Source organism: Astyanax mexicanus, chromosome 4 (genome assembly GCF_023375975.1).
Source record: "Astyanax mexicanus isolate ESR-SI-001 chromosome 4, AstMex3_surface, whole genome shotgun sequence".
Lineage (NCBI taxonomy): Eukaryota > Metazoa > Chordata > Actinopteri > Characiformes > Acestrorhamphidae > Astyanax > Astyanax mexicanus.
The window spans coordinates 53392228-53419671 of NC_064411.1; the positions used below are offsets into that span (position 1 = coordinate 53392228).

General features: G+C 38.2%; 1 protein-coding gene across 26 annotated transcripts in view; it reads right to left on the reverse strand.

Moving 5' to 3' along the window:
* Nucleotides 1–329: 329 nt before the first annotated feature.
* Nucleotides 330–27444, reverse strand: part of dlg1b (discs large MAGUK scaffold protein 1b) — a 174334-nt gene continuing 147219 nt past the window's right edge. For 14 of the 26 annotated variants that reach the window (XM_049476567.1, XM_049476554.1, XM_049476550.1 and 11 more), the window contains 11 exons: nt 22983–23097; nt 22035–22211; nt 20975–21041; nt 15150–15249; nt 10395–10436; nt 6860–6910; nt 5517–5618; nt 4410–4582; nt 3580–3689; nt 2893–2984; nt 330–1860 (listed from right to left, as the gene is read on the reverse strand). In XM_049476567.1, coding sequence (XP_049332524.1) covers nt 1754–1860; nt 2893–2984; nt 3580–3689; nt 4410–4582; nt 5517–5618; nt 6860–6910; nt 10395–10436; nt 15150–15249; nt 20975–21041; nt 22035–22211; nt 22983–23097 — 1136 coding nt within the window. In that variant the 3' untranslated portion in view covers nt 330–1753. Of the gene's footprint in view, nt 1861–2892; nt 2985–3579; nt 3690–4409; nt 4583–5516; nt 5619–6859; nt 6911–10394; nt 10437–13171; nt 13206–15149; nt 15250–20974; nt 21042–22034; nt 22212–22982; nt 23098–27444 lie in introns of those variants that run through there. The other 12 variants (XM_022678656.2, XM_022678664.2, XM_022678660.2 and 9 more) reach the window with 4 other exon arrangements.

The window sequence follows — 27444 nt, forward strand, 5'->3', positions numbered from 1 at the left end:
TATATATATATATATATATATATATATATATATAATATAGCTTAGACCATCAGAAACCAGCGACCAGCTGGATTTTTCAGCAGGGATTTATTTCTTCAATCAGACACTCTAACTGCGACTCGCTGCACTGTTCTACTTTTTTTTTCGGCGTTGGAAAAGAAAAGAGAAAGGTGGTGAACAAAAAAGGAACCAAAAAAAAATATATATATATTTATATATTTATCCATATTACTGTATAAGAGTCTCTGCAAAATTCCATGTTCGTATATATATATATATATACGTCTTACAATGTAAAGAAAATAACTCCCGTAGTAGTAGTGCTTAAGTAGAGTTCAATATAGACTTTTATTATAACAAAATAGGCAGTTCATGGAGGGTTAAATATATCTGTTAAGATTTCATTAATAAAACAATAAACTGTTTTCTTTCACGTACGCGTTGGCAACCGGAGCCGCGAGACGCAGACCAACATCTCATAAATGGCAGTTCCTTACAAATGGCAGATTCTCCTACATGTAAAATCAAAACGTTAATGTAAGACACTGATCACAGCTTTAGAAAAACCGACGTCGACGTGATCGAAAGAAACGAAAAAAAAAAATGAAAAAATGAACAAAAGAAACAAAAGAAAAGCTCCCTAACATGGACACTTTTAACAAACAAACAAACAAAAAAAAGAGCAAAATATGAACGGCAACACTCAGAATAACAAACGAATGAGGAAAATAAAAGAGAAACATGAGATAAACTACTGCGATAAATGTATTGGTATGGAACCTAGCACATCAGGTGGGAACTATGGCGGAAAGAAAAGGAAAAGAAAGAAAAAAAAACAACAAGAAAAACGCAGAAGAAGAACACATGCTCTTAAAGCTATAACGTGCAAAGTTTTGCTTTTTGTGATTTTTTTTTTCTGTTTAAAAACAACTTTTATCCAACTTTTATCTGTTATTTGACAGATGATTTGATGATTTCCAAAGCCTGAGAACCTGTGTGTTAGTGTTTGTGTGTGTGTGTCTGTGTATCAGCTGTGTATCTGTATCATCATCATCATCATCATTTCAACACAAGGAAAGAAAAGAAAAAACAAACAAAAAGAAAAAGACTGAAAAGAGAAAAAAAAAATGTGATCCAGCTTCAGTCAGTCTTTATGTATTTCTCCTCCTCCTCCTCCTCCTTCTTCTTCCTTTTCTTCTCATTCTTCTTCTTCTTCTTCCGTACGAAGTAACCTCCCTTAAACATTAAGGAACTGTACCGTTTTCAAAGGCCCGTTTTCGAATGGTGCTAAGCCCCGCCCACTCCACTCAGACCCCGCCCACCCACCTCTCTCTCTCTCTTTGTCTCTCTCTTTGTCTCTCTCTTTTAAAAAAAGCTGGAAGATCAGAAGATCCAAAGATCCAAAGATCCGAAGATCAGAATGGGCCCATTACCCACCCCTGTGGAACACCTACTGTAAATTTGCAGTAAGTAAGGAGTTACTGGTGATGAAGAAGGTCTCTCTCTCTTGGAGAGAGAGAGAGACAGAGAGTGAGAGAGAGACAGATAGATGGGATCGTGATCCGGGATTGGATTGGATTGAATTGGAGGGGAGGGGGAAAAGGAAGGGGGCGAAGACTGCAGGATCAGGTATTACGTCGCTTAGGAAAAAAAAAGAAACGATTCAATAAATAAAACCGATAAAAAAACAGGAGGAAGAAAAGAAGGAAGGAAGGAAGAAAAGAGGGGAGGATGGATGGAGCTCTGCAGCTTCTCATAGCTTCTCCTTGGATAGTACCCAGATGAATGGACCGGACTGCTCCTCGATGATCTGCTTGACTTGATCGTAGATTTCCTCCAAGGTGTCTCCCTGGACGATGGCTGCAATGCAAAAAAGATAAAAATAAAATTAAAGACGCAAAGTTAGATATTTAGCAATAGTGAAGTGATTCAGACTATGAAGGAACACTGTATAAGGAATCATGTAGTAACTTAAAAGTGTTAAACAAATGAAAAATACTTCCGAGGCAAGTAACTCTGATGAACTTTTCCTGTACAACTCTTGCTTCCTATCCTGGCGTTGAGTCCTGATGAGTGCCAGTTCTATCATTGGTATATTTTTGATGGTCTTTGTGGTGACTGCACTTCTTAAAATTCTTCTTTTCATATTGACTGACCTTAATTTTTTCTTTAAGTCATTTAGTATTTATGTCTTTACTTATTCATGTCTTTACAGACTAGTAGCTCTCCAGCCCAGAGGGTTGTTCAACCCAGTTGCAGAACAGTTAATCTCAAAGCAGGTAAACCCAAGAAGAAAGGAAAAAATAAATACATAAACACACTGTTCCTCACACGGGATCAAACCCATGTCGTCAGGGTCGCTGTCTAATACACTACCACTGCCCCAGCTAGTGAATTGGGACACAGCCGGGGAAAAACGCCCTTATAAGGAGACAGGGAGCCCAAGAACAGGCGCAAAAAAACAAAAACGGGTGGAAACTAAAGTCATGCAGAGCGCGACAGAGAGAGAGACAGGGAAGGAATATAAACAAAAGCTCACCAGAGAAAGCATTTTATTTTATTTTTTTCCATTTTAATTCACTATAGTTTAAACAACCTCACAGGGATAGATGTTTTATGCTTGGGGACCACACCTGGCCCCGGCAGGCCGCCTATTGCCGACCCCTGCATTCCTCAAATATTCACTATTCACTGTATACCTGTAACTCTACCTCTTCACTACTTTACTTTAACTGATGCTCTCAAACACTTTATTACGAGACAAAAAATTTGTTAGTATTAATCTACAGATAATTTTAAAATAATGAAAAAACACCTTTACTGGTGCTGTTACCGTATAAGTGTGTAAGTGTATAAGAGTCCACTAGAGGGAGGGATGCTGGGAATGCTGACCTGTGAAGTGCTCTGTGAATTCCTGCTCCAGCTTCATGGCTCTGTCGTACGTTTTCCTCCCCTGCTCCTCCGTCAGTCTCCTGTTCATCTCCCTGAACACACACACACACACACACACTTTCAGTGATACTCAGGCTTTAAAGTTTTTAGTAAAGCTGATATTATACTATAATAATGATTAAAATACGCACAAGCTTTAAGCACATTTGCACCCAGGTCTAAGTAACAGTGTGTATTTTAAAACAGTGTGTATTCTAATTATTTATGAGAATGATTAAATTAGATATGATTACATATTAAGCTAGCTAGACAGACAGGCAGTTAGACAGAGATGGACTGATGGACGGATGGATGGATACGTGTAGAGAGATGACAGACAGACAGACAGACAGAAAAATGGTAGAGAGGTCTAGAGAGATGATAGACAGACAGACAGACAGACAGACACACACACAGACACTTTATTGATCCCAGAGGGCAGAGGACATCCAGTAGCAGATACGCATAGTACACAGAAGTAAATAAAATATGTTTAAATAAGTGTGTTGTACTCGGGTGCAATTAGCCACACTCCATTACACTACACATTAATATTAACCAACAGCAATATTGATTCATGTTATACACAGGTAAAACTAAACCTGAGAGTGTGTGTGTGTGTATGTGTGTGTGTGTGATGCTCCTCACATGATGTTCTCCACTGATTTAGGTTTGATGAAGATAGCGATGGGGTAGAGCAGAGCGACCTGCAGTCTCTTGATGGCGTTGCCTGATACATCTAGAATGCAGTGTTTACCCTGAAGAGAAAAACACAACATAACATAACAGTTCATTAATACAAAAGATTCTTTATTTAAACATTAACATTTTTAGGATCTGAAGCATTTAAGAGTGATAAACATGCAAAAAGTTAGAAATAATGAAAGGGGCAAACACTTTTTCACACCAGTGTGTACAGCTCTGGTAAAAAAATAAAGAGAGCACTTCAGTTTCTGAATCAGTTTCTCTGATTTTGCTATTTATAGGTTTATGTTTGAGTAAAATGAACATTGTGGTTTTATTCTATAAACTACAGACAACATTTCTCCCAAATTCCAAATAAATATATTCTAATTTAGAGTATTTATTTACAGAAAATGAGAAATGGCTGAAATAACAAAAAAAGATGCAGAGCTTTCAGACCTCAAATAATGCAAAGAAAAAAACAAGTTCATTTTCATAAAGAGTTTTAACAGTTCAGAAATAATCAATATTTGGTGGAATAACCCTGGTGGTTTTTAATCAGTTTTCATGCATCTTGGCATCATGTTCTCCTCCACCAGTCTTACACACTGCTTTTGGATAACTTTATGCTGCTTTACTCCTGGTGCAAAAATTCAAGCAGTTCAGTTTGGTTTGATGGCTTGTGATTTTTAAGGGGTCTCTTATTTTTTTCCAGAGCTGTGTATGTGTACATCAGTATATTATATGATATTAGAGAGAGAGAGAGAGAGAGAGAGAGAGTGATGAGCTCTTACTTTTTCAGCCACCTCGCGCACAGACTGCACGCTGGTACCGTATAAGTGGTTGTTGTATTGACCCGCCTCGATGAACTTATGGTCCTGAATATCTCTCTCCATCTGCTCTCGAGAAACAACGAAATGATAATCTCTCCCGTCCACCTCGTAGTCTCTCTTCGGCCGGGTCGTATCTGCAGAAACACACACAAATCAACCATCTGTACCACATGTACAGTACAGGTCAAAAGTTTGGACCTTCTCTTCTTCAATGCGTTTTCTTTATTTTCATGACTGATATTTCCATTGCAGATTCTCACTGAAGCATCAAAACTATGAATGAACACATGTGGAGTTTTATGTACTTAACAAAAAATGAGCTGAACCTCCACAGTCACCGGACCTGAACCCATCCAGATCTGAGGTTTGGGGTGAGCTGGAGCACAGAGTGAAGAAGACAAAGAGCCAAAAAAGTGCTAATAAACACCTCTGGGAACTCCTTCCTTCCTTCCTTTAAGACTGTTGGAAAACTTTTCATTTCAGGTGGCCACCTCTTAATGAAGCTCATTGAGAGAATGACGATGCCAAGAGTGTGTAAAGCAGTAATCAGAGCAAAGGGAGGGTTTTTTGAAGAAACTAGAATATAAAACATGTTTTTTTTTAGTTATTTCACCTTTTTTTTGTTAAGTAAATAAAACTCCACATGTGTTCATTCATAGTTTTGATGCTTCAGTGAGAATCTACAATGTAAAAAGTCATGAAACTAAAGAAAAAGAGAGAGAAGGTGTGTCCAAACTTTTGGCCTGTACTGTACTGTACTTGCCCACTGTTTGTGGAAATGAATGTCCTTACAAATGAATGCATTCAGCTAACAGGCTAACTATAGCAGACCGTGCACTTACACACTTGCTTTGCTGCTTTTAGATGCAGACGTTTCACCTTATTGAAAACACATAAGGAATCATGTAGTAACTTAAAAGTGTTAAACAAACCAAAATATTCTATGCAGAAGCATGTAGGTGCTCTTATCTGGGGAAAACTCTTGCTCTTCCTTTCCTGGGGTGTTCCTGATGAATGCCAGTTTCATCATTCTAATAGTTCTAGTTTTTAATGGTCGTTAATACTTACGAGGAACGCAGGAGCCGAATTTGTCGGGGAACTCTGATATCAGGTCATCGTTGACTCTGTCCTTCATCGGGCCGAGGATGATCACCGGACGAGTGTAGTTTACTGTAGAAACAGAAGAAAACTAAATTAAAACACTACAATCACAGACCGACCAGCTTTCAACGCTTTTTAGATCTATAAAGTTCTTCATTATTCTATTTATATAAGCACAGAATATTAGAAATGCAAAAAAGAGCACAAAGAAGAATACAAAAGAGGAAAGTGAGAAAAAAGATAAGAAAAAAAGAGAGAGAGAGAGATAAGACAGGAGAGCCATTGACAAAAAGCAACAGGAAAAAAAAGAAGAGAGAAAAAGACATGAAAACAAAAATGAGGAGAAAGTGAGAAAAATGATATCATACAGAGAGACGAAGAAAGAGGAGAAAGGAAAGAAGAAAAAAAGAGAGAAGAGAGGAGAGCAAGCAATAGAAAAGCAATAGGAAAAAAGAAAGGGGAGAAAACATAGCAATGAAAGAGCAGAAAAAAGAGGAGAAAGGAAACAGGAAAGGAGAAAAGAGAGAAAGAAAGAAGGAAAGACATGACAGGAGAGCAAGCAATAGAAAATTATAGAAGAAAAAGAAAGAAGGAGAGAGACAGAAAGAGAAGGAAGACACGAAAGCAAGTGAAATAAAAGGAAAGAAAAAGAGAGAGCAGAAGAAAGAAGAGAGGAAAGAAGACAAAAAAAGACAGAGAGAAGACAGGAAAGCAAGCGATAGAAAAGCAATAGGAAAAAAGAAAAGCGAGAGAGAGACAGGGAGAGACAGAAGACAGGAAAACAAGGAGAAAGGAGAGAGGGAAAAAAAGAGGTGAGCAAGAATGAAAGGAAGAGAGAGAAAGAGATTAAGAGAAAACAGTAAAGCAAGTGATAAAATATAAAAGAAAAAAGGAGGAAAAAGTGTGAAAAGACAGATGAGATGAGAGAAGACAGGAGAGCAAGAAAAGTGATAGGACGTGATAGGAAAAAAGAAAAGAAAAGAGAAAGGAGAGAGAGAGCGAGAGAGAGAGAGAAGGATGGAATAAAAAAGGAAAAAATATAGAAAGAGAAAGCAGAAAAAATGAATAAAAAAAGAAAGAAAGAGAGAGAGAGAAAAAGACAGAAGAGCAAGCAATGAAATATAAAAGGAAAGAAAAAGCGGAAAAAAGAGAGGAAAAGAGGAAAAAATGGCAGAATATAAAAGGCAATAATAAGTTATTTTGTTAATAAAGTTACCTTGATATATATATATATATTTTTTTTTTTGTTAATTACAGTCATTTATATTCAGAAGCAGTATCTGTTCTGTAGATAGATGTTATTTTCTTACCTTCTTGTTGACAGACGGGTTCGTAGGAGAGGACGTATTCCTCCTGCCCACCTGAGAAACACAGCAGCACAGTTACACTCAGCACAGCCTGTGGGGTTGTGTTGTGTGGTGTAGTGTAGACAGGAGGTGTGTTAGAGTTCAGAGGGATGAGTTTGCACCTGCTCCTGTGACCTCTAGAGGTCAGTGCTGAGCTCCTGATCACTCAGTGTTAATGCAGTCATCACTTATTAACATTAATAACACTGTCTGTGTGTAGGATGAGGGTGAGACACAGTCAGAGAGAGAGAGAGAGAGAGAGAGAGAGAGAGAGAGAGAGAGAGAGAGAGAGAGAGAGAGAGAGAGAGAGAGAGAAGGGGGGTTATATAGAGAAGATGAAAAGATGGATAAAAAAGTAGAGAACATGAGAGAGAAAAAAGGGGGAAGAGGGAGAAAGAAAAAACATGAAATAGAGATAGAGAACGAAAAGTAAAAAAAAGTAGAAAAAGAGAATTAAAAGCATAAATGAGAGAAGAAAAAAGATAACAGAACAAGAGTGCAAAAATAGAAGAAAGAGGTGAAAGAGAGAAAAAAAGACAGTAGAGAAAAAGATAAAGGAAGAATGAGGGGGGAAGAAGGGAGCATAAGAAAAGAAAAGAAAATAAATAAAGAGTACAAAAAGAGAAGAAAGGAAAAATGAAAAAGAAATGAAAAATGACAAGAGAGCAAGCTATAGAATATAAAAGAAAAGAAAAAGAGGAAAAAAAAGAGAAAGAAGGGAGAGAAGGGAAGAAAGAGAGAAAGAGAATGAAAGAATAAGCAGGAAAAAAGGACAGAAAAGACAGAAAGAGAACTGTAAAAAAGACGATACAGGAGAAAGAGAGTAAAAAGAGAGAGAGAGAAGGAAAAAAACTTATTCTTTCCTTCTCTTTTTCTCTCTCTTTTTACTTTAGGAGAAATAGAGAAAAAATATAAAATAGAGAAAGAAAAATAGAGAACAGAAAAAGAGAGTAGAAAAAAGAAGAAAGAAGAAAGGAAAAAAGAAAAGAGAATGAGTGAAGGAGAGAGAGGGAGAAGAAGGTAGACACAAGAGCAAGTGACGGAGCAAAAGAGATAAAAAGGGAGGAAAAAGATAGAAGAGAAAGTGAGAGAGAAAGGGAGAAAGGTGCAACGAGAAGAAAGAGATAAAGAAAGGATGGAGGGGAAAAAGGAAAAGACAAGAAAAAGAAAGAAATGAGAGTACAAAAAGAGAAGAGGAGAAAAAAAGAGATAAAAAAGAAGAAGACAGGAGAGAAAACTATAGAACATAAAATAAAGAAAAAGAGGAGAAAGTGAGAAAAAATAGGAAAGAGAGAGTAAGAGATTTAAAGAGATGATGGGTGGGGTTTGGGAAGCTGTGTTGCTAAGCAACGGGAGGAGGTGGTTTAGGACTGTGTGATTGATGCTGGTGTCTCTGTGTGGCTGAGCTCTCTCTCTCTCATCTCTCTCCATCTCTCCTTCTCTCTCTGCCTTTCTCTCTGTCTCCATGTCTCCTTTTCTCTCTTCCTGTATCTTTCTCCCTCTCTCTTCCCCTCCTGCTTGCGCTCTCCCTCTCTTTCCCTCCTTCACTCTTTTTCTCTCTCATTCATCTTTCCTTCTTCTCACTCTCTCCATGTCTCTTTCTTTTCTGCTTTCTCTCTCTCCCTCTATCTCTCTGTCCATCTCTTCCTCTCTCTCCATCTCTTCCTCTCTCTCCATCTCTTCCTCTCTCTCCATCTCCCTCTCTCCTTCTTATTCTTACTCTCTTTCCCTCCCCCTCCCTTCTTCTCTCACTCTTGTTTGCGCTCTCCCTCTCTTTCTCTTCCTCTGTCTCCTTTGCTCCGCCCTTTTTTTTCCATCTTTCTCCCCCTCCATCTCTCTCTCTCTTTCTCTCTCTCTCTCTCTCTCACTCTCTCTCTTTTCCTCTCTCTCTCTCCTTCTCTCTGGCTTCTGGAACATTCCTCAGGCTTCCTGACTGCAGCGTCACTCTCACTCTGAAAAACCTACAAACTCTGAGAGATAATAAAACTCTGTTATTGTGTTTTCAGTTCATTAGGTGATGTGTTTTAAAATGTTCTATATCGGGGGGTCAGAGGTCATTGCTACAATGACCCAGTGCACTTAAAATAAAAAATCCACTGCTCAAAGTATGTGTTACCTTCACAGACTGTAATAACACAGTATATTTGTAAATAACTGTGTTTAAAAGGTGTGTGTGTGTGCAAGAAGAAATTTAAGCTACGTTCATATAGCAAGAAAAATGGTCCAAATCCGATCTTTTTCATATCGTCAATATATATATTCTTCTATATATATATATATATATCTGATTAGCAGCAATGCAACTCGATCTGAACAGCCAAAGAGAAACTGAGAAGAATAAAGAAATGGAGGACAGCAATGAGTGTCCCCTTATTTGAGGGTCCCTACATAGTGGCTTTATAACACCTGGGAGACACGGGGCATAATTTGCCCCTGATAAAACTAGCTTCAGCTTCGAGCACCGCCATTACTGTACTGATAATAACATAGATATATAGATATATCTACCTCCTGGCGCCGGCTGCTAAGCTATGCAGAGTCTATCTATGTATATATATGTCTATGTCATTACCAGTACAGTAATGGCGGCGCTCGGAGCTGAAGCTAATAGCATTATAGGATGTTAACAGTGTTTTTAAGAAGCTTTTTGTGCACTTTTTAAGTTATTAATGCCTCATTTTAAATAACAGGGCTCTCCGGATTCTAGCAAGGAGGTGTGGAAGAGCTACTTTGAGCTGGATAACGGTGTAAAAAGAGATATCAGATCACCCATTCTGAAGGGTGTTTGGACAAACTGTTAAAATTTCTTGATCTCTGAATGCTGTTCGAGAGCGGAGGTGTGCTATTCATCAAAGGTAAGTACTTTTATCATGTTTTACTACAACAAAAATCCATTTTACACCAGAGTTCTCCTTTAAGAGGGGCAAAATGTATAAAAGTATAGTGTTTTAAATATATTTCAGTAAATCTGGAAAGAAAATTAAGCTCAAGTACATAAATATTCTAGAATTGCTTAATAAATACATAATTCAGTGTTTATAAAAGTAATATGAAGCTGTCTCCTATGTCGGTACACTTCAAATGTTTCAATGATGCCAAAGTTTCTTAAGAAACGCCTGTTTGCAGCCACAGGAGGGCACTGCTGCAGTTAAAAAAAATAAATAAATCTTTTAACGAAACTAAAAGGCAAATCAAAGCATAAAAATGAAAAGGTGTGCCCTTTTTTTACAGGGAGCTGGAACTGCTTGATAGATCCTGTGATGCTGGAGAAAATGAAACCGAAACTTCACATGAAGCCCTGCTCTTTAGGTGAATGAGTTAAATTATAGATGTTCAGGTGAATGTCGGATTACAGACCACATTAAAAAGAAGTGTGAACAGCCTAAAATAAAGACCGGATTTAGACCACTTTACCCGCAGTGTGAACACAGCCGCAGGCGGGTGGATGAGGAGGAGGAGGATGGACGGTATGAAGGGAGGAATGAAAGGAGGAACTTACGGTAACTACTTTCACTATCACTGGCATTAGAGGTCACATGCTCTGGAAACACAGGGGGGCGGGGCAAAAGGGGGGGTGGGGTGATGAAAAACCAGAAACACAAAGACAAAAAAAAAAAAAACACACCGAGTCAGATGGAGACCCCATTTCAGAGAGGAAAGCCCCCAAAAGCTTTTTTTTTATAAAAAAGTAACACCACCCACAGCGTCCACCAGAGGGCAGAGTGGAGAACTTTAACCCTTTCACATCCAGCTTACAGAAGAGTTATTAACTGGAAAAGTTAAGCAGCTAAAACTGTACCTATGATATCCCAGGTGGTTGCTAAGGTTTGGTTGCTATGGAAATGGTAAGTGGTTGCTTTGGCATTGGTAAGTGGTTGCTTTGGCATGTGTAAGTGGTTGCAATGATGTAGGCAAGTGGCTGCTATGGTACTGGTAAAAGGCTACTATGGTGTTGGTAAGTGGTTGCTATGGTTTTGATAAGTGGCTGCTATGATGTTGATAAATGGCTGCTTTTGGTTTTTGTAGATGTCTGCTATGGGGTTAAGTGGTTTATTTGGCATTTGTAAGTGGTTGCAATGAGGTTGGTAAGTGGTTGCTTTGGCATTGCTAAGTGGCTACTATAGCGTTGGTCTTATGACATTGAAAAGTGGTTGCTATGATGTTTGAGGTGGTCGCTAAGGCGTTGCTAGGTGGCTGCTAAGAGGCTGGCATATGGCTGCTTTGGAGTTGGTAAGTGCTTGCTGTGGCATTTGTAAACGTTTGCAATGACGTGGCTGCTATGATGTTGGTAAGTGGTTGCTATGGTGTTGGTAAGTGGCTGCTATGGGGTTGGAAAGTGTCTGCTATGACATTGAGGGTTGTCACTATGAAGTTGGTAAGTGGCTACTATGGTGGTTGGTAAGTGGCTGCTATGATGTTGCTAGGTTGTCATTATGGAGTTGGTAAGTAGCTGCTATGTGTTTGTAAGTAGTTGTTACGACGTTGCAAAGTGGTTTCTATGGCGTTTTTAAGTGGCTGTTATGACGTTGCAAAATGGTTGCTATGACGTTGGAAAGTGGCTGCTATAGTGTTGATAAGTGGCCGCTATGTAGTTGGTAAATGTCTGCTATGAGGTTGGTAAGTAGCTGCTATGTATTGATAAGTTGTTGTTATGACATTGGAAGGTGGTTGCTATGGCATTGGTAAAAAGTTGCTACGGTGTTAGAAAGTGGCTGCTATGTGTCGGTAAGTGGTTATGACATTGCAATGTGGTTGCTATGATGTCTGAAGTGGTCACTATGGTATTGGTAAGTGGTTGCTATGGTGTTGGTAATTGGCTGCTATGGCACTAGTACACTGCAATATGACTTAATATAGTCAATGTACTCAATATACTATATACTTTTTTGTCTTTTTCAGGTGCTGCATACCTACTAAAACAAAAAAAAAAACAATCAACACTTAAATGGAGGTGAAAGGGTTAAAGAGATAAAAGTCCCCCATGAAGATATGTATGAAGACAACACAGACAACTCCCAAGAACCCCATAATGATATTGTCAAACTCTGCCTTATCCAGGCTGAACATCTGATGTACTTTCATGGTACAACTAAACCAGGGTGGCTAATATGACATCATGTTATATTATATATTTTTAAAAATCACATTTCGATAAAGTTCTAGCTCCAGGAAATGATGGAAAAGATATTTGAGCTTAGTCATGTCCCTACAAACCCAACAATGTGAAAACTTTCCCACAGGAAATCACTGAGATGTGTCCAGAAACTTTGAATCGAACATTAAAATGTTTATACAGATTACATTTTTAGTAATAATAATTTACCATATTTTTTCACACTATAATGTGCACTTAAAATGCTTTAATTTTCCCAAAAATCATCAGTGTGCCTTATAATCCAGTGCGCCTTATGTGTGAATTTTACCAGTCAGGTATTAAGGAGCAGTAAAGCCACTCTGCTGAAGTACAGAGTTATACAGGAGTTTCAGTTTATCTCTTCAACAATATTAGCATTAGCTGCTAACTGCGCTAAGTGCTAGCTCTTTTGCCATTCAGAGGTGATTATTATCGGCCTGTAGCCTGCTGCTCCCCCTCGGCTAGCACTGCAGCAGCAGCGTTAGCATTAGCATTATCAGCTACCAACGCTAAGCACTAGCTCTTTTGCCGTTCAGAGTAAGTTTTAAAGGACTGTTGCCTGCTGCTAACCCCAGCGACAAGCACTGCTGGAGCAGCGTTAGCATTATCCGCTAACTGCGCTAAGCACTAGCTCTTTCGCCATTCAAAGGTGAGTGTATCAGACTGTAGTCTGCTTTTTTACTGTGTTAAAACAAACTACGTGTGGCTAACTACTAGCTAATATTGCCCTGGCTTACAGGGTTCCTCAGTATAGCGCTATCGGGTAGCATTAGCACTAGCAGTTAGCCGCGCTCTTGTTTGACTTTAAAAGGGAAAGATTTTTTTTTTTAATATAATTACTGAATACTGAATTAGAAGGAAAACATGGCGACACCCCTGTTCCTTACTAGTGTCTCATGATGCGTCTTTTATAATCCAGTGCATCTTATTATAGTGTTAAAAATACAGTATGCATTGAAACAGATACAATAAATAGTAATAGAATGATGAAGAATCCACATGATAGTGAAGAGATAAAGGGATGTTCACTACAGGATGATTGTGACAGTGGGATGGAAAAGTGATTGGGTGTGAGGGGGCTCTACAGACGGGCGATAGGCGATCGATGGTGATGGGGAGCCGGGGGTCTGGTGGGAACTTACTCTGGCCTTTGGAAAGCAAGTCGTCTTGGTTCTCCTGTGGTCAGTGAGAGAGAGCAACAAGAGAGAGCAAAACAACCACAAGAGCATTATGGGTAACTGTCTCACTCCCAGTACAACCGCCGCCGGATACAGCAGCCGCTGATCCCAGCACAGCACCGGGCGGAGAGGCGGAGAGGGAGCGCATGCAGACGCAGCACTGCATCAGATCACTATTAATCAGACTGTAATTAAAGAGAGAGTCTGGAGGAAAACGTTAATCAGTGAAGACATGCGTGGGGTTCTTTAGTTTTGCACTGGATACACCCGTAACATTTGTGCCAAATCCTGCTGGAAAAGGAAATCTGCATCTCCATTAAAGTTATCAGCAGTGGACCAACACCAGCAGATGACATGTCTCTCCAAACCATCACTGATTGTCACACTAGACCAAAGTGACTAATGCTTCCCTCTGCTGACAACTTTTATGGAGATGCAGATTTCATTTTCCAGCAGGACTTGGCACACTGCCCACACTGCCAAAAGTACCAATTGGTCTTATTTAGTATTCTACCTTACTGAGACACTGATTTTTGGGTTTTCATTGGATGTGAGCTATAATAATCAGCCACAATAAAAGAAATAAACGCTTAAAATAGATCACTCTGTGTTTAATACATCTATATAATATACGAGTTTCACATTTTGAACTGAATTACTAAAATAAAGTAACTACATGTACATAATTCAGTTACTTTTTGAGCTCAGCTTAATTTTGTGTTATAAAAGAGTATTTTTTTTTTCATTTACATTTTATTCATTTATGTCTTTCTATTGTTGTAAATATTCTAATTCTACTACCTGAATATTCTTAATAATTAATATTATTAATTATTATTAAAATTATGAAAACGTTTATTGTACTTTTATTATGCTTTTATCATTTTATAAACAGTATAACATTGTCAAAAAATAGTTAGCCATTGGCAATCCTGAGCTGAACCTATTTACAAGCTAAAGGCTAAAGCTGCTGTTTCCATGTGGGTCAGCCAGACGTGACTCTTCCTGTATCAGTTTTCTCCAGTTTCTTTTTTCTTTTTTTACAGTATAAAATATATATTATATAGTCTAGCTCTTGAGACAGCAGCAGTATGAGGACAAGCATTGCTCTGTTAAAATAGCAGGTAGTGCATTTTTATTTTTCTGTTAATTTTCTTTGCTTAAAAGCTCTGGAAGTTTACTAATAACTTGTGTAACACTTAAAATCAATGAATTTAGCACCATATAAGATTATTGAGGTAGAGTTTAAGTGGCAAAAATAAACAGAGAACAGAAACTGGAGGTGTTCTAAACCTTTTAAATGGTAGTGTATAAATATTCATTTATGCATTAAAATGATAGACCTCGTAAAAAACAAGCCAAAACACTTTTTTTAGCTGACTCCACCCTCAGCTCAAATTTGAAAAATGCAAAATGCTAAAAAAAAAAAAAATGGGAGGAGTAGTTTGGGAGGGGCACTGGGTGATGTATGGGTTTAGAGGCGGGGCAGAAGAGAGAGCTGATTGGCTAAGCTGCAGCAGCAGCAGTGTCTCTGATAGCGGTGAGACATGAAAAAGTCAGCCGTCAAAAGGGGGCGGTACTATTGATTGACTGATTTGCATATTGTGATGCGTCTGCGTACCAAAGTACATGAAAACGACAGTTGAACCTGTCAACATGATTGTGTGACCATTTACCAAGCCTGTGTGATTATTAGCATTAGTTTTATTAGCATTATGCTAACTGTAGGCGTTCCAATGCAAAACTAAAGAAGCGACCACACATCGTCACTGATCGTCCACATTTCGTAACATTTCGTAGGCGACCGCTCCACCCCGTCGCGCTCCGGGAACCGAGGACGACTGCTGTACCCGGTGTAGCTGCGCCCCCTGCTGGCCCTGTGCTGCAGTGCCCTACACCTCCGGCTGACGTAGCGCTCAGCACTCTGCGTTCTGGTACTTACGGTCCAGGTCGCTGGTCTCCGGCTCGCCCGGCTCCTTGTTCTTGTAGAAAGGAAACTTGCGGGAAAAGAGGTTCTTTCTACGCTTGTCATTGAGGGACTGCTGAGGACGAGAAGGAGGGAGGGAGGGAGGGAGGGAGGGAGGACATAAAGAAAAAAAAGGAGAGGGAGGAGAGAAGGGTGTCTGATGTCCATGTGGAGAAAACAAAAAGATGAACGAACGAGTCGGTGCTGACCTCCTGACCTGATCTCCTAAAGCCTAAATAATGTTATTAAATGCTGGTATTGTGGCTAAAGTTAAAGTTTGCTATGAGTAGGGCTGCGCGACATAACATTAGAAAATATATCATACATCATATATGATATGCTGTAGAGAAAATTATATGCTTTAGAGAAATGGCAATATATGGTACATAGTGCAGAGCAATATTGTAAAAAAAAAAATAAATAAATAAAATAATAATAATAATATTAAAATAAATCTTATTTTTCTTCAAATATATGAACGACTCTAGATTATGGGTAAGATTTGAAGTTCTTTTATAGCAACTGTTTTTTTTTAATGTAAACATTTAAAATGATGTGCAAGCTATTATTTTATTCAATTACTTGTATTTATTTTTCTACAAATAGTAAGCAGTCCCATCTCAAACTTACATTCAGCTTTTTAATATTAAACACAGTTAAAACATAAAATAACCGCCATTCATTTTATTTTTTATTGACCAAAAAAAAAAAAAAGTAAAATACCACATAAAAGTACCACATAAAAACTTACCTATAACAGAAATGGTGATATATGCTACGATATATATATCTAAAAAAATATATATATTTTTATGATTAAAAAAAACAAAGATGTGTGATACAATATGGCTAGAAAAAAACATGTATCTCAATATGAATAAGAGAAATTACAGTATATTGTATGATACACATGTGTGTGTATATATATATATATATATATAAATATTTTGATATAATTAAAAGAAATGGTGATATATGGTACGATATATATCTTAAAAAAACTTCATGTCTGAAATCATGATATTTGGTTTGATATATATATATATATATATGAAAAAAAACATAAAAATTACGATTATATGTTATATATGTAAAAAAAAAACTAATTTCTTAATAGGCTTAAGAGAAAGTGATATATGGTACAATATGTGTCTAAATACTCATATTTAAAATGCTTAAGAATTATTATAATATATATCATATGATATGACTAATAAAAACTAATATCTCAACACGATTAAAAGACACAGTGATATATGGTATGATTTATATATAAAAAAAAGACTAAAATCTCACTATGACCAAGAGAAATGTTGATATATGGTATGGTATACGTCTGAAAAACGTATATCTCAACATACATTACAAAATAACCATATATGACACGATATGACTAGATAAACTATAATATATAAACTAATATCTCGAAATGATTAAGAGAAATTCCGATCTGATTTTTGTAATTCTGGTAATTATAATAATCTTGTTTCATTTTTAATGCATCATTATTTATGATTTATATCGTTCGGCCCCAGGAGGTTCTTAATAGGAGATCGCACAATGTCAGCACCGACTGAAACTAATGAAGAACCAAAAATGACCAAATAAAGAAATACAGAAATCTCCCCGAGCCATAAACCCACACTGCAAACCAGACCAACAGAGAGCAAAGCAGAAAAACGCATAATCAAACAAACAGCTACGAACAGAGGCATCAATCACACACTCCTTACCCATAATACTGCTGTTTATATATACCTACCGTTTACTACTATTTACGTACTATATAACATATTATATATTACTATATAGACAACTATTTAAAATAAAATAAAATAAACAAACATTTTTTTTATTATGTATCATATTTCATATTTTAGCAATTCTAACGATTTTTCTACTGCATGCAGTGCCACCAGGGGGCAGCAAAACATGTATTTAATGTAAATTACTTAAAATATTATCTATTTATTATAATTTAGCATTATAATTTATTATTAGTAGTAGTAAATAAGTAGTAAATTATTATTTATTTAATTATTTTTAAAACATTATTTTAGAAACACATTTATGTATATTAATATATAATTCGTCATTTAAAAAATGTTATTATTTAGTTAGTGTTGCAAAGATTAATGAGTTTAGTTGATAAGAAAAAGTTAATAACCCCAGTTTTTATTAGTTTATCAAGTATCAATTATCAAGTGTACATTACATTACACATTACATTGTATATATACACACTACACGTGATATACACCTTACTGGCTGATCATTTATTATATATATTGAAGAAAAAAAAAAAAAAAAAAAAAAAAATATATATATATATATGTGTGTGTGTGTTTGTCAGTAATTAATTATATTATAATTAAGGAAAAAATATTATAATGTTCTGTATGACTGTTATAATCAATCACCTACTTTAACTAATCAATGCAGATACCTCACTCTGACTCTCACACACACACACACACACACACACACACACAAAATGTGGATTAGCTCACATATTTGCATGCAAAAAAGAAAGAGTTAGAGCAGACGTTTTATAGGGACAGCAGATGAGTGTGTGTGTGTGTGTGTGTGTGTGTGTTTGTGTTCTGACTGCTTCAGTTCAGCCCGTGTTTCTTGCTGGCAGCTGTACAGAAACACAAAAGCAGCAGCAGCTTTTCTCTATTCTGTTCTTTTCCTCTCTAAACTGGCATTAAACTCCATATCCAGCACTGAAATAAAAGAGTGAACAAAAGAAAAAAACCCCAAAAAAAACCCAACATAATGATGGAAACAGCGAGAAAACAAAGAAATGCAAAAAGAATGAAAGAAAAAGGAAACAAAGTTGAAAAAAATCAAAAGGGTGAAAGTAAAAGAGAAACAAAAAAGAAGGAAAGAAATACAACAAAAACAAACAGGAACAAACTAAGCCAGAAAAATGAAAAGAGAAAGAATAAAGCTTAAAAATTACAAAAAAAAAAGAAAATAGAAAAATACTTAAACAGAAAAAAGTAAGACAAAACTCAAGAAAGCTACAAAAAAGGGCAAGAATTAAGCAGGAAAGAAAAAAGAAAGAAAGACAAAAAAAGTGAGAAAAAGTAAAAAAAAAAAAAAAAAAAAAATGAAAGAATCAAAAACAAATACAGAAAGAAAAAAAAAAGACGCTGATTGGTTTATTTCAGGTTACGCCCCAAAAAAAAACCACACCCATGATAATAATTAAGAGAACATTAGTTCACGCCTTTTGTGTGCGTTTCGAGACACGCAAGGTGTACTTTTCCCGTCGTTACGATAGCAAAGACACACCAACACACTGCCCTAAATCAAACTGTGTGATGCACAGGGTTCATGACCCATAGTTTCCAATATTAAATGTATAAAGTAAAAAAAAATTAAAATCATAAAAAGACAGAAAACACACTGAATGAGTAGAGGCGTGTCTGAACGTTTGACTGGTTCTGTACAGTAATTGAATATTTTAATAAGAATATTAAATAATAATACGGGTCTGTCTGAAGCAGCAGAGTGTTTGAGGGTTTGAGGGCAGAGCAGTTAGAAGGTGAGAGAGAGAGGGAGGGAGGGTGAGAGAGGTATGGTAAGTAATAGAAAGAGAGAGAGAGAGAGAGAGAGAGAGAGAGAGAGAGGGTGAGGGATTGTGAGTGAGGGATGAGGAGGAGGAGGAAGAGAGGAGGGTCGAGCAGTCCGACGTCAATGGCAAGCGTACGGTCCTCTGTTCTCCGCTCATGCATGCCGGGCTCTGGCTGGGCTGCGGGTTTATCACTCGGATGCAATCAAATCTCTCAACACTGGTTACGAGTGTTAAACACACCTCGTGCCAAAAGTCAGGGGACACCGAGCTTCACCTAGATTAATATAGAATAGTGTAGTCTCTTAAAAAACACACTAAATCTCCTTAAATACATTAAATTTACAGGGAATTTTAATGTCAAATCATTTTAAAGCCATTCTATTGGTCCATTAAGTGTACAGTGTTTTATATTACTGTATTTTTCAGACTATAAGGTGCATCTGATTATAAGGCACGTTAAACTACACTAGTTAGGATGCCTAAATCGAAGTGAGCAAGGTTGTCGCCATGTTTCCCTTCTAATAGTGAAACAAAGTAAACAAAAAAATGTAAAAAAAATCTTTCAAAGTGAAACAAGCACTGGATTTTGATCTACACAGATTTCTCTCTCTTAAGGCAAATAAAACATTTCTGTTTATTTACAGTAAGCTTAGATTTACAGTATTTTGTCCAAGGCTGAGCGCTAGCTGCAGTTAGCAGAGCTAGCCAGCCCCGGGTAACAGTGCTAGCCAGCCACGGTTAGCAGCTCTATCCAGCCCAGGTTAGCAGTGCTACCTAGCTATGGTTAGAAGAGCTAGCCAGCCCTGGTTAACACAGGGTTACCCAGCCCTGGTATAACAGGGTTACCCAGTCACAGTTAGCAGTGCTACAAAGCCCCTGTTAGCAGTGCTACCCAGCCCCTGTTATCAGTGCTAGGCAGCCCCGGTTAGCAGCATAGCCAGCTACGGCTAGCTAAGCTACCCAGCTGCGGTTAGCAAACATAGCCAGCCCCGGTTAGCAACGCTACCCAGCTGCGGTTAGCCGAGCTACCCAGATGCAGTTAACAGTGCTAGCCAGCCACGGTTAGAAGTGCTAATGAGCCACGGTTAACAGCACTACCCAGCCCCAGTTAGCAGCGCTACCCAGCCACGGTAAGCAGCACTAGCCAGCCCTGGTTAGCAGCATAGCCAGCCCTGGTTAGCAGTACTACCCAGCCACGGTTAGAAGTGCTAATGAGCCACGGTTAACAGCACTACCCAGTTAGCAGTGCTACCCAGCCACGGTAAGCAGCACTAGCCAGCCCTGGTTAGCAGCATAGCCAGCCCTGGTTAGCAGTACTACCCAGCCACGGTTAGAAGTGCTAATGAGCCACGGTTAACAGCACTACCCAGTTAGCAGTGCTACCCAGCCACGGTAAGCAGCACTAGCCAGCCCTGGTTAGCAGCATAGCCAGCCCTGGTTAGCAGTGCTACCCAGTCCCAGTTAGCAGGGCTACTTAGCCGTGGTTAGCAGCATAGCCAGCAGTGTTTAGCCGAGCTACCCAGCTGCGGTTAGCAGTGCTAGCCAGCCGCAGTTAGCAGCATAGTCAGCCGCGGTTAGCAGTGCTAGCCAGCTGCGGTTAGCAACATAGTCAGCTGTGGATATCAGTGCTAGACAACCGCAGTTAACAGCAATTTCCAGCCACGGTTAGCAGCACTAGCCAGCTGCGGTTAGCATGGCTACGCAGGGTTCCTCAGTGTAGTGCTGTCAGGCCGCATTTACTAGCGCTAAGTGGTGCTAATGCTGCTGCTAACTGCGCTGTTGAAAATATTGTAAATCTAAGCTTGATTTAAATAAACGAAAGCGCTTTATTCACCTACATAAACGGTTTTCAGGAGAGACAGAGGAAATTTAAGCCCTTTTTATGATCAAAACACACAAACCACTGGATCAGTGAGCTTTAATATGCTGTTTAAACAACAGTTTGCAGCAAAGCAAGTGTCCCCAAACTTTTGACTGGTAGAGTAACTCCTAGGAGCTGCAGGGCCAGCAGCAGTCGCAGTTAAACATGCTGTTAACTCATAACAAGACTGTCGTCTGAACAGTAGCATGATTAGTGTATTAAATACAGTACAGTTGATCATACAGGCTGCATATATACATATCAATATATGTTAAAAATGTTTTTACAATTTACCCAAAAGACAAGTTTCTTATTAAATAAATACTGATCATACTGTATATTTCTAATGCCACTTACCCCTTTGTCTCGTGACTTAGAGTTGAACTTGACTGTCTTTAACCTGGCTCTCTCTTTCTTCTCCACTCTGAGAAGAAACAGGAATACACATATATTAATATAAATATAAACATAACATAAAAGTTCATTTTCATAAAGTTCTAAGAGTTCAGAAATCAATATTTGGTGGAATAACCCTGGTTTTTAATCACAGTTTTTGTATGCATCTTGGCATCATGTTCTCCTCCACCAGTCTTACACACTGCTTTTGGATAACTTTATGCTGCTTTACTCCTGGTGCAAAAAATCAAGCAGTTCAGTTTGGTGGTTTGATGGCTTGTGATCATCCATCTTCCTCTTGATTATATTCCACAATACAAGGAAATCACAATACAAGGAAATCTAAGCGAAAACTACTAAATTTAAGAACTGTCCAATGCATTATTAAAAAGTGGATTGAAAGAGGAGAAACATCATCTTCCAAGAAGGAATGTGATTGAAAAAATAAAAATAGTGAATAATGGTGATTGAAATAAATCACTACACTATAACTTAGGGATATCATGTTTAAGAGGGAAAGTAAGAGCTTTACCACACAAACACAATGCAGTGAAGGGAAGTAGCTTTAAGAAAAGCACTTATCAGTGAGAATAACCAACATAAACGTCTAGGGATTTGCTAGGGATCATAAAGATAGGACTCTGGAGCAATAGAAGAAGGTCATGTGAAGCTCTGATGTGTCCAAATTTACCCTGTTCCTGAGTGATGGAGCATCAAGGCAGGTGCCTAGTGCTGATTGTACAAGCCTGAGGAGGCGGGGCTATGATCTGGAGTTGGTTGCTGCAGTTGGTCTGCAGGTCTGGGTTCAGCAACAGTATGTGCTGAAAGAATGAGGTCAGCTGACTACCTGAATATACTGAATATAGACCAGGTTATCTTCCCTGATAGAATAATCATATTCTAAGATGACAATGCCAGGATTCATGGGGGTTTCTCATAGTGCGAAAGAGTGCAGAAGTTTCTGGGAGCATGAGATTTGTATCTAACGGACTGATTAATGCAGGTGTCTGTGGGGTCTGACCTTCTTTTACTGGGGATGACCCCCAGCTCCTCGTCCTCTCCCTCCGCAGTGACCTGCCTCGCCTGCCACCACTCATCATCAGAGGCGTTCACCACGTGCAGGATGTCTCCGAATTTAAAGTTCAGTCCCTGGCTGGGTAAACCCGAGTCCTTAGTCTTATCATAATCAAACAGTGCCCTGAGGAGAAGATCACACAGATATATATATATATATATAGATGTATTAAACACAGAGTGATCTATTTTAAGCGTTTTTTGTTGATGATCATTTTGGCTTACAGCCAATAAAAAAAAAAAAAAAAAAAAAATAGAAAATTAGAATATTATGTAAGACCAATTGAAACTTTTGGCAGTGTGGGCAGTGTGCCAAATCCTGCTGGAAAATGAAATCTGCATCTCCATAAAAGTTGTCAGTAGCAAAGGGAAGCTGTAAGATATGAAGTGCTGTAAGATTTTGTGGGAAAACAAAACTGCACTGACTTTAGACTTGATAATAAAACACAGTGGATCAACACCAGCAGATGACAGACATGACTCTCCAAACCATCACTGATCATCAGTAAATTTTACATTTCATTTGTAAATCAAGGCAGCAGGAAGTCTGGAGGAAGAGTGGAGAGACACACAGCCCAAGCTGCTCAAGGTCTAGTGTTTCAGGGATTTCATTTTCCAGCAGGACTTGGTACACTGCCCACACTGCCAAAAGTACCAATTAGTCTTATATAATATATATATATATATATATTTAAGATACTGATTTTTGGATTTTCATCAGCTGTAAGCCATATTAAATCATCAACTATAAAAGAAAGAAACGCTTAAAATAGATCACTCTGTGTTTATTAAATCTATATCATATACGAGTTTCACATTTAACTGAATTACTGAAATAAAGTAACTTTTTAATGATGGGTGCAGTATGGGAGTGAGGAGAGTGTGTGTGAGGTACCTGACGTATAGAGATCTCTTCTGGCTGGTCCTCAGAGAGCCCGACCCCGAGCTGATACTGCTGTTCATCATCTGCTCCCGCAGGTCATGGATCTTCGCCTCGAACCGGCTGTACTCTATTAACACACACACACACACACACACACACACAATTAGATCTCTCACTCTCCACATCTCAGGGGGGAGCAGTGTTTACAGTAGGACTTTTGTTTTTCTGACGGATGAATCACACTTCACTTCAGAGAGGATTTAGAGAGATACTTCACACACGACCAAACACTGACACACTGCACACACGAGGGCATCTCACACACACACACGCACACGTCTCACACGCACACACTATACTCACCACTCACACATATTTTTAGTTCTGTACTGAAAAAGTATAGATCAGATGAGATAGCTACGTAGACAGACAGACAGACAGACAGACAGACAGGTACGTATGTAGGTATTTAGATGGAAAAACAGACAAGGTAGATAGATAGATAGATAGATAGATAGATAGATAGATAGATAGATAGATAGATAGATAGATAGAAAGTGGGCAGAAAGATAGACAGACAAAGAGATGAACAGAAAAAGCAGATAAACAGAAAAATAGATAGACAGATGGATAAAAATATAAACATCGATAGACTGATAAACAGGTAAGTAAACTGGTAGACAGACAGATAGACAGACAGGTAGGTAAACTGGTAGACAGACAGACAGACAGACAGATAGAAAGAAAGAAGACAGATTAACAGAAAAAATATATATACATTTAAAAAAGATAGATAGATAGATAGATAGATAGATAGATAGATAGAAATAGTTAAACAGAAAGACAGACAAAAAGATAGACAGAAGGACAGATAAACAGAAAAAATAGATAGATAGACAGATAGATAAAAATATAAACATTGATAGATAGATAAACAGGTAGATAAACTGGTAGACAGACAGACAGACAGATAGATAGATAGAAATAGTTAAACAGACAAAAAGATAGACAGACAGACAGACACAGATAGAAAGATAGACAGATGGACAGACAGATAGACGGATATATTCCTAACTAGATAGCAAGACTCCTAACACTACATTAGTCCACCTCTGTAATAGAAATAACCTTGTAAGTCGCTCTGGATAAAAGCGTCAGATAAATGCTGTAAATGAACAGATAAACAGACAGACAGAGAGACAGACAGAGAGACCGCTTTTACTAACATTAGTGAAAGAATGGATCTCAGGCTCTCAGGAGCTCAGTGAACTCCAGCACTGTGGCACCTGTGCAACAAGTCCAGTCGTGAAATTTCACTACAACTCACTACTAAAAATTCCACAGCCAACTGTCAGTGATATTATTATAACACAGTGGAAAAGACTGGAAACCACGATGACTATTTGGTTCCTCTCTCCAGTGGAAACGGAACCTCAACAAAGCTCCAGCAACATGATCTCCACACACACACACACACACACACTCACACACACACACACACACACACACTTCATCAGTACAGTGTACTGTTACAGTATCATCTTTACTCTGTGTTCATTGAAGGAACATGTTCAGTAAGTCTTCAGCACAGCACTTATCACTTATCTATATATATATATATATATATATATATATATATATATATATATATATATATATATATAAATTTCTCCTTCTTTATAATAACTGAGTAAAACAGTCTGAAGCCTCAGGAACTGAAGATCAGTTCTACATCCTCCTGAACTGCAGGATGGTATGCAGTGTAATTGAGACGGGAAGTGTTGAGGAGATAAGGTCTGCAGAGGAAGAACACCCAGCAGAGACTGTCCTCACCCCTGATCCTGACCCTGCTCATACAGTTATAGTACAGTTACAGTAACAGCAGTTTACTCACACTGTATTCAGCTGCTGGAGAGATTCACACCTGTCCCAACTGTCCCGCTACACCGTCCCGCTACACCGTCCTGCAACACTATAACCCGTCCCAGTACTGACAGGGTGCTCCGGCCTGCCTGCAGTACTGACTGGTTTACACATACTCTCTAGTGGGCAGGCAAACACTAAAGGACTCCACAAGCCACTCCCCCTCTCTCTGTCTCTCCCTCCGGGTCTCTCACTCTCTCTCTATCTGTATGTCTGTTGGTCTGTCTGTCTGTCTTTCTTTTTCTCAGTGTCTCTTTCTCCGTCTCTCTGTCTCTCTTGATTAATTTCTCTCCCTGTCTCTCTGTATCTTTCTGTTTCTCTCTCTGCCTGTCTGTCTCTCCCTATGCTTTTGTTTCTCTCTCTCTCTCTGTCTCTCCATTGATCTATTTATCTCTCTCGCTCTCTATCTGTATGTCTGTCTGTCTGTCTTTTTCTCAGTGTCTCTTTCTCCGTCTCTCTGTCTCTCTTCATTTATTTCTCTCCCTGTCTCTCTGTCTTTTGTATCTTTCTGTTTCTCTCTCTGTCTGTCTGTCTCCCTATCCTTTTGTTTCTCTCTCTGTCTGTCTCTCCATCTATCAATCAATCAATCAATCAGTCTGTCTGTCTGTCTGTCTTTCTTTTTCTCAGTGTCTTTCTCCATCTCTTTTTGTCTTTCTGTTTCTCTCTCTGTCTGTCCGTCTCTCCCTATCCTTTTGTTTCTCTCTCTCTGTCCGTCTCTCCATCGGTCTGTCTCTCTCTCTCTCTCTCTCTCTCTCTCTCTCTCTCTATCTGCATGTCTGTCTGTCTTTTTTTTTTCTCAGTGTCTCTTTCTCTGTCTCCCTGTCTCTCTTCATTTATTTCTCTCCCTGTCTCTGTCTCTTTGTATCTCTGTTTCTCTCTGTCTGTCTGTCTCTCCCTATCCTTTTGTTTCACTCTCTCTGTCTGTCTGACACCCATGTTCCTTACTAGTGTTGCATAATGCGCTTTATAATCTGGTGCGCCTTGTGTATGAAAATAGCCCAGAAAATAGACGTTTATTGATAGTGCATCTTATGATATGAAAAATTGTACTCAATTCTCTCCTAAAAATGTTCATTTGGGTGAGTACACACAAAATAGGTTCAAGGCCAGTAGGAACAATCAAGAGTAATAAATAAGGTGCACCAGATTATAATATAGAATATAGAAGGATTTTAAACGGGCCTTATAGTCCGAAAAATACAATATTTGATAAGTACGTACATACCACTCGTTCAGAACCTATTCCTTCAATACAACTCTATATTATTTTATTCTTTACTATCTGCCCCTAATAAAACCTTTACTGCTTCAGTTTAATCCTGTTTAATGGGCAGCTCTAAACATTTTTCCCAAAACTCTTAGGCCAGTTAACTCCCGGGCGTGACAGAACACCCAGCACTGAAGGCGTTGGTCTGTTAAACACAGCGTTCTCAGTCATTTAGCGGAGTTTGGTGGAGTCCGGGTGCACCCACACTCTAAAAAAAGAGCTAAACTGCAGAGAACGGGTGTAAAAAAGCTGCTAAAATCAACCACCCAGCAACAACACATCTACAGCTACAGCTGCCCTCTGAGAAAAAGTGTTGGAGATAGGAAGGTTTATATAACCAATATACAATTTCTAATATATCCCAGATTAAACACATAAATACAAGAGGAAGATGGATGATCACAAGCCATCAAACCTTTAAACTGAACTGCATGAATTTCTGCACCAGGAGTAAAGCAGCATAAAGTTATCCAAAAGCAGCGTGTAAGACTGGTGGAGGAGAACATGATGCCAAGATGAAAACTATGATTAAAAACCAGGATTATTGCACCAAATATTGATTTCTGAACTCTTAAAACTTTATGAATATGAACTTGTTTTCTTTGCATTATTTGAGGTCTGAAAGCTCTGCATCTTTTTTTTTCATTTTTTTTTTTTCATTTTTTTTCATTTTATTTCAGCCATTTCTCATTTTCTGCAAATAAATGCTCTAAATGATAGTATATTTATTTGGGATTCAGGAGAAACGTTGTCTGTAGTTTATAGAATAAAACAACAATGTTCATTTTACTCAAACATAAACCTATAAATAGCAAAATCAGAGAAACTGATTCAGAACTGTATATATAGAGAGCTGTATATACACCAACAAAAAGAGCCAATCAGTGTGGAGTGGAGTGCTAGTGGAGAAGCTTCCTCTTAATGTGGAGATCTGTGCAAGCACAGCAGCCATAACAAGCAGGATAATCACGTTCCTTTTGGGGTATTATTACAAATGATTACAAACTATTCATGTTGTTTTTAGCATACTTTATCAGTGATTTAAATATGTTGATAATATGGTAATTCGAGCTTCTGTTTATATTATTTTATTATATTTAGTTCTCTCCCTATTCAAACAGTTAGGAGGTTATGTAACTATAAATCTATAAATGCATATGTTATACATTTTTATATACACAGCTCCGGAAAAAAATAAGAGAGCACTTCAGTTTCTGAATCAGTTCCTCTGATTTTGCTATTTATAGGTTTATGTTTGAGTAAAATGAACATTGTTGTTTTATT